The 18,020-nt window shown below is 49.8% G+C and overlaps 1 protein-coding gene across 1 annotated transcript in view; it reads right to left on the reverse strand.

Moving 5' to 3' along the window:
- Window positions 1–7,309: 7,309 nt before the first annotated feature.
- Window positions 7,310–18,020, reverse strand: part of TUFM (Tu translation elongation factor, mitochondrial) — a 67,459-nt gene continuing 56,748 nt past the window's right edge. The window contains exons 10-11 of the mRNA XM_032980977.2: window positions 13,757–13,876; window positions 7,310–7,747 (exon numbers count right to left, since the gene is read on the reverse strand). Coding sequence (XP_032836868.1) covers window positions 7,577–7,747; window positions 13,757–13,876 — 291 coding nt within the window. The 3' untranslated portion in view covers window positions 7,310–7,576. The remainder of the gene's footprint in view (window positions 7,748–13,756; window positions 13,877–18,020) is intronic.

Below are 18,020 nucleotides of genomic sequence, written 5' to 3' on the forward strand. Positions count from 1 at the left end.
ACTCCACTGTTGTATGAGGGTAACTCCACTGCTATGTGAGGGTAACTCCACTGTTGTGTGAGGGTAACTCCACTGTTGTGTGAGGGTAACTCCACTGTTGTGTGAGGGTAACTCCACTGCTAGATGAGGGTAACTCCGCTGTTGTGTGAGGGTAACTCCACTGCTGGATGAGGGTAACTCCACTGTTGTGTGAGGGTAACTCCACTGTTGTGTGAGGGTAACTCCACTGTTGTGTGAGGGTAACTCCACTGCTAGATGAGGGTAACTCCACTGTTGTGTGAGGGTAACTCCACTGTTGTGTGAGGGTAACTCCACTGTTGTGTGAGGGTAACTCCACTGCTGGATGAGGGTAACTGCACTGTTGTGTGAGGGTAACTCCACTGTTGTGTGAGGGTAACTCCACTGTTGTGTGAGGGTAACTCCACTGCTGGATGAGGGTAACTGCACTGTTGTGTGAGGGTAACTCCACTGTTGTGTGAGGGTAACTCCACTGCTGGATGAGATAACTCCACTGTTGTGTGAGGGTAACTCCACTGTTGTGTGAGGGTAACTCCACTGTTGTGTGAGGGTAACTCCACTGTTGTGTGAGGGTAACTCCACTGCTGGATGAGGTAACTCCACTGTTGTGTGAGGGTAACTCCACTGTTGTGTGAGGGTAACTCCACTGTTGTGTGAGGGTAACTCCACTGCTGGATGAGGTAACTCCACTGTTGTGTGAGGGTAACTCCACTGTTGTGTGAGGGTAACTCCACTGCTGTGTGAGGGTAACTCCACTGTTGTGTGAGGGTAACTCCACTGCTAGATGAGGGTAACTCCACTGTTGTGTGAGGGTAACTCCACTGTTGTGTGAGGGTAACTCCACTGTTGTGTGAGGGTAACTCAACTGCTGGATGAGGGTAACTCCACTGTTGTGTGAGGGTAACTCCACTGCTGGATGAGGGTAACTCCACTGCTGGATGAGGGTAACTCCACTGCTGGATGAGGGTAACTCCACTGTTGTGTGAGGGTAACTCCACTGTTGTGTGATGGTAACTCCACTGCTGGATGAGGGTAACTCCACTGTTGCGTGAGGGTAACTCCACTGCTGTGTGAGGGTAACTCCACTGTTGTGTGAGGGTAACTCCACTGTTGTGTGAGGGTAACTCCACTGTTGTGTGAGGGTAACTCCACTGCTAGATGAGGGTAACTCCACTGTTGGTTGAGGGTAACTCCACAGTTGTGTGAGGGTAACTCCACTGCTGGATGAGGGTAACTCCACTGTTGTGTGAGGGTAACTCCACTGTTGTGTGAGGGTAACTCCACTGTTGTGTGAGGGTAACTCCACTGTTGTGTGAGGGTAACTCCACTGTTGTGTGAGGGTAACTCCACTGTTGTGTGAGGGTAACTCCACTGTTGTGTGAGGGTAACTCCACTGTTGTGTGAGGGTAACTCCACTGTTGTGAGGGTAACTCCACTGTTGTGTGAGGGTAACTCCACTGTTGTGTGAGGGTAACTCCACTGCTGGATGAGGGTAACTCCACTGTTGTGTGAGGGTAACTCCACTGTTGTGTGAGGGTAACTCCACTGTTGTGTGAGGGTAACTCCACTGTTGTGTGAGGGTAACTCCACTGCTAGATGAGGGTAACTCCACTGTTGTGTGAGGGTAACTCCACAGTTGTGTGAGGGTAACTCCACTGCTAGATGAGGGTAACTCCACTGTTGTGTGAGGGTAACTCCACTGTTGTGAGGGTAACTCCACTGTTGTGAGGGTAACTCCACTGCTGAATGAGGGTAACTCCACTGTTGTGTGAGGGTAACTCCACTGTTGTGTGAGGGTAACTCCACTGCTAGATGAGGTAACTCCACTGTTGTGTGAGGGTAACTCCACTGCTAGATGAGGTAACTCCACTGTTGTGTGAGGGTAACTCCACTGCTGGATGAGGTAACTCCACTGTTGTGTGAGGGTAACTCCACTGTTGTGTGAGGGTAACTCCACTGTTGTGAGGTAACTCCACTGCTGTGTGAGGGTAACTCCACTGCTGTGTGAGGGTAACTCCACTGTTGTGTGAGGATAACTCCACTGTTGTGTGAGGGTAACTCCACTGTTGTGTGAGGGTAACTCCACTGCTGGATGAGGGTAACTCCACTGTTGTGTGAGGGTAACTCCACTGCTAGATGAGGTAACTCCACCACGACCGCTACCGCGATCGCCCGTTAACTCTTCAATAAAAGCCCCTCTCGCGTTAACATTTAACACAAAAACACACAAAACAAGTGTTTAACTTCGGCAAGTTTTGAAACGAACAGCCCCTTAACGTATAACGGATCCGTGGAAGGATAGAAACAAATCGATTAAGTTTATCGATTTCGCGTCGACTATTTCAACGATTCTCTCCCCCCCTTGCTTTATACGTATAAAAAACATTTATAAGAGAGACATTTAAATCAAACATCACCCCAACCGTCGCCACCTCAGAGATTGGTTTAAAAAAAAAAATTTAAACCACGTTAAACTTTCTCTGAGGGGATTTTTGTATTTGTTATATTGATAATAATGACAACTAACCTGCTGGGGTTTCCCTCTTTAAAGTTGCGGCGAACGTCCAAGTTTATGTTTCAATTGTCGTTTGTTTTGTTGTTAAACTAACTAAAAAGAAAATCGATAAAAATAAATAAAAAGTCGTAACCCCTCCGAGGCCCAGCGCGACAACGGAAGCCCTCTCGTATCCTAGGCCTCTCCCGCCACCGGGGGGAGGGAGGGGGTGACGTCACCACGCACGGAACACCTAGGTCAACGTCTTCACGCACGGGCGTTCAAAGTGGCGCGGTGGCGTCATCACGCACGGAACACACGGGCGGACGTCATCACGCACGGACGTTTAAAGTGGCGCGGTGGCGTCATCACGCACGGATCACTGCGCGCGGACGACGTCATCACGCACGAAGTTCCCGAGATCGCGCGGTGACGTCATAGCCACCGGGCGGGGCTAGCGTAGTGACGCCATAACGCCGAAGTTGATACCGCGATGGCGTCATTGGACTCGACGAGAGAGCAATGACATCATTACACTTGACGAAAAGGCTTGGCGTCATTTTGCTATGAGCCAGTCTGGGTGGTTAGCGCACTGTGAGTGGGGAGTGGTGGTGCAGTGGTTAGCGCACTGTGTGTGAGGAGTGGTGGTGCAGTGGTTAGCGCACTGTGTGTGTGTGTGGGGGGAGTGGTGGTGCAGTGGTTAGCGCACTGTGTGTGTGTGGGGGGAGTGGTGGTGCAGTGGCTAGCGCACTGAGTGGGGAGTGGTGGTGCAGTGGTTAGCGCACTGTGTGTGTGGGGGGGGAGTGGTGGTGCAGTGGTTAGCGCACTGTGTGTGGGGAGTGGTGGTGCAGTGGTTAGCGCACTGTGAGTGGAGGGAGTGGTGGTGCAGTGGTTAGCGCACTGTGTGTGTGGGGGGAGTGGTGGTGCAGTGGTTAGCGCACTGTGTGTGTGTGGGGAGTGATGGTGCAGTGGTTAGCGCACTGTGTGTGTGGGGGAGTGGTGGTGCAGTGGTTAGCGCACTGTGTGTGTGGGGGGAGTGGTGGTGCAGTGGTTAGCGCACTGTGTGTGTGTGGGGAGTGATGGTGCAGTGGTTAGCGCACTGTATGTGTGGGGAGTGGTGGTGCAGTGGTTAGCGCTACCAGCAGTGACGATTTTCTGAACCGGTCCTGGCCCTTCTCTAGGTCGACTCAGCCTCAAATGAGTAACCTGGTGTAGCTGTGGTGGTGTAGCTGTGGTGGTGGTGTAGCTGTGGTGGTGGTGTAGCTGTGGTGTAGCTGTGGTGGTGTAGCTGTGGTGGTGGGGTAGCTGTAGCGGTGGTGTAGCTGTGGTGGTGGTGGCGGTGTAGCTGTGGTGGTGGTGGTGGCGGTGTAGCTGTTATGGTGGTGTAGCTGTGGTGGTGGTGGTGTAGCTGTGGTGGTGGTGTAGCTGTAGTGGTGTAGCTGTGGTGGTGGTGTAGCTGTGGTGGTGGTGTAGCTGTAGTGGTGGTGGTGTAGCTGTGGTGGTGGTGTAGCTGTGGTGGTGGTGTAGCTGTGGTGGTGTAGCTGTGGTGGTGGTGTAGCTGTGGTGGTGTAGCTGTGGTGGTGGTGGTGTAGCTGTAGTGGTGGTGTAGCTGTAGTGGTGGTGTAGCTGTGGTGGTGGTGGTGTAGCTGTGGTGGTGGTGGTCTAGCTGTGGTGGTGGTGTAGCTGTGGTGGTGGTGGTGTAGCTGTGGTGGTGGTGGTCTAGCTGTGGTGGTGGTGTAGCTGTAGTGGTGGTGTAGCTGTAGTGGTGGTGGTGTAGCTGTCCACACCACCCCCTCTGTGTGTAGCCACAGTGCCGGTAGCCTTCATAGGCGGTGCTACTCGCTGACAGCACTTGCCCTACAGTCACTGGCAGAAGCGACACGGGTGAGACATTTGTCTTTGTGAGTGGGTGGTAGAGTGAGTGGGTAATTGAGTGGGTTAGTGGGCGAGTGGGTAGGTGAGTGGGTGGGTGAGTAGGTGGGTGAGTGGGTGAGTGAGTGAGCGAGTGGGTGGGTGAGTGAGTGGGTGAATAGGTGGGTGAGTGGGTGGGTGAGTGAGGGAGTGGGTGGGTGAGTGGGTGAGTGGGTGGGTGAGTGGGTGAATGGGTGGGTGAGTGAGCGAGTGGGTGAGTGGGAGGGTGGGTGAGTGAGTGGGTGGGTGAGTGGGTGAGTGGAAGGGTGAGTGGGTGAGTGGGTAAGTGAGTGGGTGAGTGGGTAAGTGAGTGGGTGAGTGGGTGGGTAACTGAGTGTGTGGGTGAGTGGGTGGGTGAGTGCATGAGACATGTCTTTGTGAGTGGGTGAGTGGGTGGGTGAGTGGGTGGGTGAGTCGGTGAGTGAGTGGGGGGTGACTGAGTGAGTGGGTGAGTGGGTGGGTAAGTGGGTGGGTGAGTGGGTAAGTGGGTGAGACATTTGTCTTTGTGAGTGGGTGAGTGGGTGACTGACTCACTGAGTCACTGAGTGACTGACTGAGTGAGACATTTGTCTGTGTGAGTGGGTGAGACATTTGTCTGTGTGAGTGAGTGAGTGACTGAGCGAGTGACTGACTGAGACATTTGTCTGTGTGAGTGGGTGAGTGGGTGAGTGAGTGACTGACTGAGACATTTGTCTGTGTGAGTGGGTGAGTGAGTGAGTGACTGACTGAGTGACTGAGACATTTGTCTGTGTGAGTGGGTGAGTGAGTGGGTGAGTGAGTGGGTGAGTGAGTGGGTGAGTGACTGACTGACTGAGCGAGTGACTGAGACATCTGTCTGAGTGGGTGAGTGAGTGGGTGAGTGAGTGGGTGGGTGAGTGGGTGAGTGAGTGGGTGAGTGGGTGAGTGAGTGGGTGAGTGGGTGAGTGAGTGACTGAGCGAGTGACTGACTGAGACATTTGTCTGTGTGAGTGGGTGGGTGAGTGAGTGGGTGGGTGAGTGAGTGGGTGAGTGAGTGAGTGGGTGAGTGAGTGGGTGAGTGAGTGAGTGGGTGTGTGAGTGAGTGGGTGAGTGAGTGGGTGGGTGAGTGAGTGAGTGGGTGAGTGAGTGAGTGGGTGTGTGAGTGAGTGGGTGAGTGAGTGAGTGACTGAGACATTTGTCTGTGTGAGTGGGTGAGTGGGTGAGTGAGTGAGTGACTGACTGAGTGACTGACTGAGACATTTGTCTGTGTGAGTGGGTGAGTGAGTGGGTGAGTGGGTGAGTGAGTGGGTGAGTGAGTGGGTGAGTGAGTGGGTGAGTGACTGACTGACTGAGCGAGTGACTGAGACATTTGTCTGAGTGGGTGAGTGAGTGGGTGAGTGAGTGGGTGGGTGAGTGGGTGAGTGGGTGAGTGAGTGAGTGGGTGAGTGGATGAGTGAGTGGGTGAGTGGGTGAGTGAGTGACTGAGCGAGTGACTGACTGAGACATTTGTCTGTGTGAGTGGGTGGGTGAGTGAGTGGGTGAGTGGGTGGGTGAGTGAGTGAGTGGGTGAGTGAGTGAGTGGGTGAGTGAGTGGGTGAGTGAGTGGGTGTGTGAGTGAGTGGGTGAGTGAGTGGGTGAGTGAGTGAGTGGGTGAGTGAGTGAGTGGGTGAGTGAGTGGGTGAGTGAGTGAGTGACTGACTGACTGAGCGAGTGACTGAGACATTTGTCTGAGTGGGTGAGTGAGTGGGTGAGTGAGTGGGTGGGTGAGTGGGTGAGTGGGTGAGTGAGTGAGTGGGTGAGTGGATGAGTGAGTGGGTGAGTGGGTGAGTGAGTGACTGAGCGAGTGACTGACTGAGACATTTGTCTGTGTGAGTGGGTGGGTGAGTGAGTGGGTGAGTGGGTGTGTGAGTGAGTGGGTGAGTGAGTGGGTGAGTGAGTGAGTGAGTGGGTGAGTGAGTGAGTGGGTGAGTGAGTGACTGACTGACTGACTGAGACATTTGTCTGTCTGTGCGTCGACAGATCGAGTTTATTGAAGCGAATACAAAAACACGAACACGGGTGAAGCGGTAACCGCCAGTACAGCGGCACATCCAGTACACAGTCCCCGATACCGCCAACACCATCATCACCACCCAACCACCATCACCACCACCATCACCACCACCACCACCGCCACCACCGCCACCACCGCTCCACACAGAGAGACACGGGGAGATGGGGGTGGAGATGGGGGGGGGAGATGGGGGGGGAGATGGGGGGGGAGATGGGGGGAGATGGGGGGGGGAGATGGGGGGGGAGATGGGGGGGGGAGATGGGGGGGGGAGATGGGGGGAGATGGGGGTGGAGATGGGGGGGGGAGATGGGGGGGGAGATGGGGGGGGGGGGATGGGGGGGGGAGATGGCGGGGGGAGATGGGGGGGGGAGATGGGGGGGGGGAGATGGGGGGGGGGAGATGGGGGGGGGGAGATGGGGGGGGGAGATGGGGGGGGGGAGATGGGCGGGGGGAGATGGGGGGGAGAGACACGGGGAGATTTTTCTACACGCTCACGACGATGATGACAATGATGACGATGATGACGACGATGATGACGACGATGATGACAATGATGACGATGATGACGACGATGATGACGATGATGACGACGATGACGACGATGATGACGACGATGATGACAATGATGACGACGATGATGACGATGATGACGACGACGATGACGACGATGATGACAATGATGACGATGATGACGACAATGACGACTATGATGACAATGACGACTATGATGACGACGATGATGACGACGATGATGACAATGATGACGACGATGATGACGATGATGATGACGATGATGACGACGATGACGACGATGATGACAATGATGACGATGATGATGACGATGATGACAACGACGATGACGACGATGATGACGATGATGACGATGATGACGACAATGACGACTATGATGACGACGATGATGACGACGATGATGACAATGATGACGACGATGATGACGATGATGATGACGATGATGACGACGATGACGACGATGACGACGATGATGACGACGATGATGATGACGACGCTGACGACGCTGACGACGCTGACGATGCTTCGAGCCTCCACACCACGGCGCCCACGTCATCAGTGCAAAGCCTGGACCAGGCCCCAGACCGTCCTGCCGCCGCCTTGGGGGCCTCTCAGTCTACGGCAGCGATGTCCTCAGGCGAAGCCTGCAGCAGGCCCGTGACAATGCCCGTGCCAATGGTCTTGTTGCCATCCCTCAGCGTGAACCGCTGGCCCTTCTCCAGCACCACCGGGCGGCGGAGCGTCAGCAGCAGGCTCGTGTCCTCGCCCGGCATCACCATCTCCTGCGAGGGGGCGGGGCGGGGACGCGCGGAGACGCGCGCGGGGAGAGAGATTGAGATGATGATGATGATGAGATGTGTACGCAGAGAGATTCACACACACAGAGAGATTCACACACACACACACACAGAGAGATATATACAGAGATTCACACACACACACAGATGTACGCAGAGAGATTCACACACAGAGAGATTCACACACACACAGAGATATATACAGAGTCACACACACACAGAGATATATACAGAGATTCACACACACACACACACAGAGAGATGTATGCAGAGATTCACACACACACACACAGAGATATATACAGAGATATTCACACACACACATGGAGAGAGATGTATACAGAGATACACACACACACGGAGAGATGTATGCAGAGATATTCACACACAGAGATTCACACACACACACAGAGATATATACAGAGATTCACACACACGGAGAGATATATACAGAGATTCACACACACACACACGGAGAGAGATGTATGCAGAGATATTCACACACAGAGATTCACACACACACACAGATGTATACAAAGATTCACACACACACACATGGAGAGAGATGTATGCAGAGAGATTCACACACACACACACAGAGATGTATGCAGAGATATTCACACACATAACACGGAGAGAGATGTATACAGAGATTCACACGCACAGAGAGATGTATGCAGAGATATTCACACACACATGAAGAGAGATGTATGCAGAGATATTCACACACACACACAGAGATGTATGCAGAGATTCACACGCACACACACACAGATATATACAGAGATACACACACACACAGATATATATATACAGAGATATTCACACACACATGGAGAGAGAGATGTATGCAGAGATATTCACACACACACGGTGAAAGAGATGAACGCAGAGAGATTCACACACACACATACACACACGGAGAGAGATGTATGCAGAGATATTCACACACAGAGATTCACACACACACACAGAGATATATATACAGAGATATTCACACACACATGGAGAGAGATGTATGCAGAGATATTCACACACACACAGAGAGATGTATGCAGAGAGATTCACACACGTAACACGGAGAGATGTATGCAGAGATTCTCACACACACACACACACGGAGAGAGATGTATACAGAGATATTCACACACAGAGATTCACACACACACGGAGAGATGTATGCAGAGATATTCACACACGTAACACGGAGAGATGTATACAGAGATATTCACACACACACACACACGGAGAGATGTATACAGAGATATTCACACACACATACACACACGGAGAGATGTATACAGAGATTCACACACACACACGGAGAGATGTATACAGAGATATTCACACACACACATACACACACGGAGAGATATATACAGAGATTCACACACGTAACACACACAGAGAGATGTATACAAAGATTCACACACACACACATGGAGAGATGTATACAGAGATATTCACACACAGAGATTCACACACACACACAGAGATGTATGCAGAGATTCACACACACACACAGATATATACAGAGATACACACACACAGAGATGTATACAGAGATATTCACACACACACAGAGAGAGATGTATGCAGAGATATTCACACACATAGATTCAAAAAACACACACACACAGATGTATACAGAGATTCACACACACACACGGAGAGATGTATGCAGAGATATTCACACACAGAGATTCACACACACAGAGATATATACAAAGATTCACACACACGGAGAGATGTATACAGAGATATTCACACACAGAGATTCACACACACACACAGAGATATATACAGAGTCACACACACACACACACAGATGTATGCAGAGATATTCACACACGCACACGGAGAGATGTATACAGAGTTATTCACACACACACACGGAGAGATGTATACAGAGATATTCACACACACACAGAGAGATGTATGTAGAGATTCACACACACGGAGAGAGATATGCAGAGATATTCACACGCACACGGAGAGAGAGAGATGTATACAGAGATTCACACACACACACAGAGATGTATGCAGAGATATTCACACGCGTAACACAGAGAGAGATGTATACAGAGATATTCACACACACACGGAGAGAGATGTATGCAGAGATATTCACACACACACACGGAGAGAGATGTATGCAGAGATATTCACACACACACACGGAGAGAGATGTATGCAGAGATATTCACACACACACACACGGAGAGAGATGTATGCAGAGATATTCACACACACACACGGAGAGAGATGTATGCAGAGATATTCACACACACACACGGAGAGAGATGTATGCAGAGATATTCACACACACACACACGGAGAGATGTATACAGAGATTCACACACACACGGAGAGATGTATACAGAGATTCACACACACACACGGAGAGATATATACAGAGATTCACACACACGGAGAGATATATACAGAGATTCACACACAGAGATATATACAGAGATTCACACACACAGAGATATATACAGAGATTCACACACACACGGAGAGATGTATACAGAGATTCACACGCACACACAGAGATATATACAGAGATTCACACACACACGGAGAGATGTATACAGAGATTCACACACACACGGAGAGATGTATACAGAGATTCACACGCACAGAGAGATGTATACAGAGATTCACACACACGGAGAGATATATACAGAGATTCACACGCACACACACACGGAGAGATATATATAGAGATTCACACACACGGAAAATATATACAGAGATTCACACACACAGAGAGATATATACAGAGATACACACACACAGAGATATATACAGAGATGCACACACACAGAGAGAGATATATACAGAGATTCACACACACACGGAGAGATATATACAGAGATTCACACACACGGAGATGCACATACAGCCACACACACACAGAAACGCACACACACGGAGAGATATATACAGAGATTCACACACACAGAGATATATACAGAGATTCACACACACACACGGAGAGATATAAACAGAGATTCACACACACACACAGATATATACAGAGATTCACACACACACACGGAGAGATATATACAGAGATTCACACACACACGGAGAGATATACACAGAGATTCACACACTCACACACAGATATATACAGAGATTCACACACACACACGGAGAGATATATACAGAGATTCACACACACACACACAGATAGATACAGAGATCCACACACACACGGAGAGATATATACAGAGATTCACACACACACGGAGAGATGTATACAGAGATTCACACACACACGGAGAGATATATACAGAGATTCACACACACACAGATGTATACAGAGATTCACACACACACGGAGAGATATATACAGAGATTCACACACACACGGAGAGATGTATACAGAGATTCACACACACACGGAGAGATGTATACAGAGATCCACACACACACGGAGAGATATATACAGAGATTCACACACACACGGAGAGATGTATACAGAGATTCACACGCACACACAGAGATGTATACAGAGATTCACACGCACACGGAGAGAAATATACAGTTTCACACACACACACGGAGAGATATATACAGAGATTCACACACACACACACACACAGAGATATATACAGAGATTCACACACACACTGAGAGATATATACAGAGATTCACACACAGAGAGATATATACAGAGATTCACACACACACGGAGAGATATATACAGAGATTCACACACACACGGAGAGATATATACAGAGATTCACACACCCACGGAGAGACATATACAGAGATTCACACACACACACACACAGATATATACAGAGATTCTCACACACGTACACACACGGAGAGATATATACAGATTCACACACACACAGAGAGATATATACAGAGATTCACACACACACACACAGATATATACAGAGATTCACACACACACAGAGATATATACAGAGATTCACACACACACGGAGAGATGTATACAGAGATTCACACACACACACACAGAGATATATACAGAGATTCACACACACACGGAGAGATGTATACAGAGATTCACACACACACGGAGAGATATATACAGAGATTTACACACACACACACACAGATATATACAGAGATTTACACACACACACACGGAGAGATATATGCAGAGATTCACACACACGGAGATATATACAGAGATTCACACACACACACACACAGATATATACAGAGATTCACACACACACTGAGAGATGTATACAGAGATTCTCACACACACACACAGAGAGATATATACAGAGATTCACACACACACGGAGAGATAGATACAGAGATTCACACAGACACACACAGATATATACAGAGATCCACACACACACACACGGAGAGATATATACAGAGATTCACACACGTAACACAGAGAGATATATACAGATATTCACCCACACACACACGGAAAGATATATACAGAGATTCACACACACACACACACGGAGATATATATATACAGAGATTCACACACACACAGAGAGATATATACAGAGATTCACACACACAGAGAGATATATACAGAGATTCACACACACACGGAGAGATATATACAGAGATTCACACACACACACAGATATATACAGAGATTCACACACACGGAGAGAGATATATACAGAGATTCACACACACGGAGATGCACGTACAGCCACACACACACAGAAACGCACACGCGCGGAGAGATATATACAGAGATTCACACTAGTATATACTACACTACTATACACTACTCCACTATACACTACACTATACACTACACTGCTATACACTACACTGTACACTATACTACACACTACACTATACACTATGATACACTACACTACTATACACTACACTATACACTAGTATATACTACACTACTATACACTACACTACTATACACAACACTACACTATATACTACACTACTATACACTACACTATACACTACTCCACTATACACTACTATACACTACACTATACACTAGTATATACTACACTACTATTCACTACACTACTATACACTACTACACTATACACTACACTACTATACACTATGCTATACACTACACTACTATTCACTACACTACTATACACTACTACACTATACACTACACTACTATACACTATGCTATACACTACACTATACACTACACTATACACTACTATACATTACACTATTCACTACACTACTATACACTACTATACATTACACTATTCACTACACTACTATACAATACTACACACTACACTTCTATACACTACACTTCTATACATTACACTATACACTAGGAATCACTGTGTGTCTGTGTGTATGTGCACGTAAATTTGTGTGGTGTGTGAGTGTGTCTCTGTGTGTGTGAGTGTGTGCGTGCGTGTGTGTGTGAGTGTGTGTGTGCGTGTGTATGTGTGTGTGTGTGAGTGTGTGTCTGTGTGAGTAGTGTGTGTGTGTGTGTCTGTGTGTGAGTGAGTATGTGTGTGTCTGTGTGTGAGTATGTCTGTGTGTGAGTGAGTGTGTATGTGTGTGTGTCTGTGTGAGTAGTGAGTCTGTGTGTGTCTGTGTGTGTGTCTCTGTGTGTGTGTCTCTTGTGTGTGAGTGAGTGTGTCTGTGTGAGTGTCTGTGTGTGTGTCTGTGTGTGTGTGTCTGTGTGAGTGTTTGTGTGTGTGTATACACTGTGTGTGTGTATGTCTGTGTGTGTCTGTGTGTGTGTGTGAGTGTGTGTGTATACACTGTCTGTGTGTCTGTGTGTGTGTGTGTGTATACACTGTGAGTGTGTGTGTGTGTATACACTGAGTGTGTGTATACACTGTGTGTCTGTGTGTGTGTCTGTGTGTGTATATATACACTGTGTGTATACAGTGTGTGTGTATACACTGTGTCTGTGTGTATACACTGTGTCTATGTGTATACACTGTGTGTCTGTGTGTATACACTGTGTGTCTGTGTGTGATTGTGTGTGTGTGTGTGTCTGTGTGTGAGTGTTCTCACTTTGCCCTCCTTGAGAGCGACGCGGCACGTCATGTCCCATGTCAGTGAGAACATGACGGGCTTGAAGTTGGTCATGAACGGGGTGTGGCGACCACCCTCCTTCTTGCTCAGAATGTACACCTACACATTGTACACACACACACAGTGTCACACACACAGTGTACACACAGTGTACACCTTCACATTGTACACACACACAGTGTCACAGAGTGTCACACACACAGTGTCACACACACAGTGTACACACACACACAGTGTCACACAGTGTCACACACACACACAGTGTACACACACACACAGTGTCACACAGTGTCAAACACACACACAGTGTCACACACACACAGTGTACACACAGTGTACACCTACAAATTGTACACACACACACACAGTGTACACACACACACAGTGTACACACACACAGTGTACACACACACACACAGTGTACACACAGTGTACACACACACAGTGTACACACACACACAGTGTCACACAGTGTCACACACACACACAGTGTCACATACACAGTGTACACACAGTGTACACACAGTGTCACACAGTGTCACACACACACACACAGTGTACACACACAGTGTTACACAGTGTACACAGTGTCACACACAGTGTCTCACACACAGTGTACACACAGTGTACACACAGTGTCACACACACAGTGTACACACACACAGTGTCACACACACACACAGTGTCACACACACACAGTGTACACACACAGTGTCACACACACACAGTGTCACACAGTGTCACACACACTGTGTACACACACACACACACAGTGTCACACACACAGTGTCACACACACAGTGTACACACACACACAGTGTACACCTACACATTGTACACACACACACACAGTGTCACACACACAGTGTCACACACACAGTGTCACACACACACACAGTGTACACACACACACAGTGTCACACACACACACAGTGTACACACACACACAGTGTCACACACACACAGTGTACACACACACAGTGTCACACAGTGTCACACACACACAGTGTCACATACACAGTGTACACACAGTGTACACACAGTGTCACACAGTGTCACACAGTGTGACACACACACACAGTGTACACACACACATACAGTGTACACCTACACATTGTACACACACACAGTGTACACACAGTGTCACACACACACAGTGTACACACACACAGTGTACACAGTGTCACACACACAGTGTGTGTACACACACACACAGTGTACACAGTGTCACACACACACACAGTGTGTACATACAGTGTCACACACACAGTGTACACACACACACAGTGTACACACAGTGTCACACAGTGTCACACACAGTGTACACACAGTGTCACACACAGTGTACACACAGTGTCACACACACAGTGTCACACACACACAGTGACACACACAGCGTCACACAAACAAAGATCCCCCATATAGCCTTAACAGACTGTAGGGGCAAGTGCTGTTAGCGAGCACCTATGAAGGCCAGAACGGTACACGAGGGGGTGGGTGGCCAGCACCACGCCCGACCGCCTTTGTCTCTCCCTAGTGGCGATGTTATCACACCGCACCAGGTACTCATTTGAGGCTGAGTCGACCTAGGGGAGGCCCGGGACCGGTTCAGATAATCGTCACTGGTGTTGGCCGTGAGCGGGAATCGAACCCGGGTCGCCAGGTTCATAGCGCAGCGTAGCGCTAACCGCTACACTATCGCTCCCCACACAGTGACACACACACTGTCACACACCTACATATTGTACACACACAGTGTACACACAGTGTCACACACACACAGTGTACACACACACAGTGTCACACAGTGTCACACACACACAGTGTACAACAACAACAACAACCGCCATTCGCCACTAAGTGGCGGTGACGTCACCACGACGCTTGTGCCAGGCTATGTGCACCCTGAGGCCACGTGAAGTGTCGAACGCCCGCTGGCAGGAGGTCACGGGGCAGACCCAGGTGCCACGGGTCGACTGACTGAGATGACTGGCTGATGCACCACCTGTGCCCCCTACTGTGCCAACCTGCTGTGCTTTAGCCACCCGGCGCTCCGCTCGCTGTTGTGAGCGTCGCTCCTCCGCCCTCCGTTGTTGTTGGAGGGCGACTGCCTCCAACTGCCCAGTAGCATCCTTCACGAGCCTCCTCCACAGAGGCCGATCTTGACACCGCTGGTACCAGTCATCGGCAAGTCCACTCAGCTCCACGTCCTCCTGTACCACATCACTCCATCTCTTCTCTAGCCCGTGCCACGCCCGCTTAGCCCCCTCAATCCGGCCAAACAAAAGCTGTTTCGGCATGCGGTGGCTGGGCATGCGGGCTACATGACCCAGCCATCGCAGCCTTGCCTGCCGGAGGAGCTCACCGATGGGACCCTGCCCAGATCTTTCAAGGATTTGTGAGCTCCTCACACAATCCAGTCTGGTTAAACCCAGGATGGATCGTAGGCAGGCCAGCCTAAATGTTTCTAACCGGCGAAGATGTTCCATTAGGGGGGTCCACGTTTCGCAAGCGTAGAGAAGGGAGGGAATGACCGTGGCCGAGAAGACCTGAAGCTTAGTGCGGAGCGACAGACCAGGTAGCTTCCACACAGCGTTACGCAACCGATGAAAAGATATTGCCGCTCGACTGATTCGGAGTGAGACCTCTGCTGTTAAACTGGAGCCAGTCATAAGCACACTGCCCAGGTATGGGAAACTCTCCACTCTCTCCACAACTGCCCCATCACCGATTTGGAGTTGTGGGGGTGGAGTGTCCGATGGTACAAAATACCCAGGCAGGTGCTTAGTTTTGGTGGGGCTGATGGTAAGGCCCCACCTCTTAGTGGCACGCTCCAGTCTCAGCAGCAGCGTCTCCAACTCCTCCTCTGACTGAGCAGCTATTACCAAGTCATCAGCATACATAACGTGGTTGAGCAATAGGGAGCCATCCCTTGACCGCACCCGGGCATCGATTAGCCTCCCATTATATCTGTACCATATGGAGATTCCCCCGGTACAGCTATTGAAGGCTTCACGAACTACGTGGTCAAAATAGATGTTAAATAATGTGGGAGCCAGAGGACATCCCTGTCGCACCCCAAGGTGTACAGGGAATGGCTCTGACTCCCGGCCACGTAGTTTTACCCGGGCCCGCTCACCATCATGAAGGTCCTTAATGATCGTGAGCAGAGGGTTAGGTACTCCAAAAGCACGAAGAACGACCCAGAGCCCAGGCCTACTGATGGTATCATAGGCCTTGACCAGGTCAATAAAGCAGAGATGTAGGTCTTGTTGGAATTCCCTACACCTCTGCTGTAGCAGACGGACAGAAAATATGGCATCTGTACAGGACCGCCCTTTCCTGAAACCGCATTGGGGCTCCGCAAGCCTCTCCTCAGCGTGCCTGGCAAGGCGATGCTGAATAATCCTTGCCAGGACCTTTCCCGGCACACTGAGGAGTGAGATGCCCCTGTAGTTGTTACAGTCTGTGCGGTCCCCCTTCTTAAAAAGGGGGACCACCAGGGCATCCTTCCAATCCTGCGGAACCCGTCCAGTGGTCCAGACTGTTGTTATGATGTCATATAGGGCAGTCTGTGCACAAACGCCACCCTCCCTCAGCATTTCGCTTGGGAGATCATCTCTGCCCGCTGCCTTTCCTGGTCTCAGACTCCGGATCGCCTTCAATACTTCCTCAGCAGATGGCACCTCAGCCAGCCACTCACAGGGGGTGACTTCATCCAATATTTGAGGCACCGCATCCTCAGCAGGGTCATCCTCACTTTGTGCCACGATCTTTTCCTGGCTGAGGGATTTTCCCTCCCCCAGGACCTCACAGAAATGCTCAGCAAATCTGCGAACCTGTTCCTGGGGGTCGGAAATTGGATCACCGTTTTTTCCCCTAATGATGGTAATAGGTGTGGCGCTGCAGGTTACTTTTTTGATGGAGTTAAATAGAGATTTGTGATCACGGGCCACTGAGGCAGACTCCATCTCCTCAGCAACCCGCGACCACCACCCATCCTTGCAGCGCCTCACGGCTCTCCGAACCTCCGAGCGAAGGCTGCGGTAAGCCTCCTCATTCTCTGACGTGGGATTCTGTAGCCGATGACAGTGGGCCTGTCGCTTTTTCTCAACCATCCTGAACAACTCCTCTGTCATCCAGGGTGTCTGGGGAGGTCTGGGCCGCGTACCCAAAGCAGCCATTGCAGCTGCATGAGTCACAGTCCTAAACCTCGCCCATTTACCCTCGACATCAGGAGGAG

The sequence above is a fragment of the Petromyzon marinus genome, chromosome 77 (genome assembly GCF_048934315.1).
Source record: "Petromyzon marinus isolate PM22_M1 ecotype Great Lakes invasive population chromosome 77, UKy_Petmar_22M1.pri1.0, whole genome shotgun sequence".
Taxonomy (NCBI): Eukaryota; Metazoa; Chordata; class Hyperoartia; order Petromyzontiformes; family Petromyzontidae; genus Petromyzon; species Petromyzon marinus.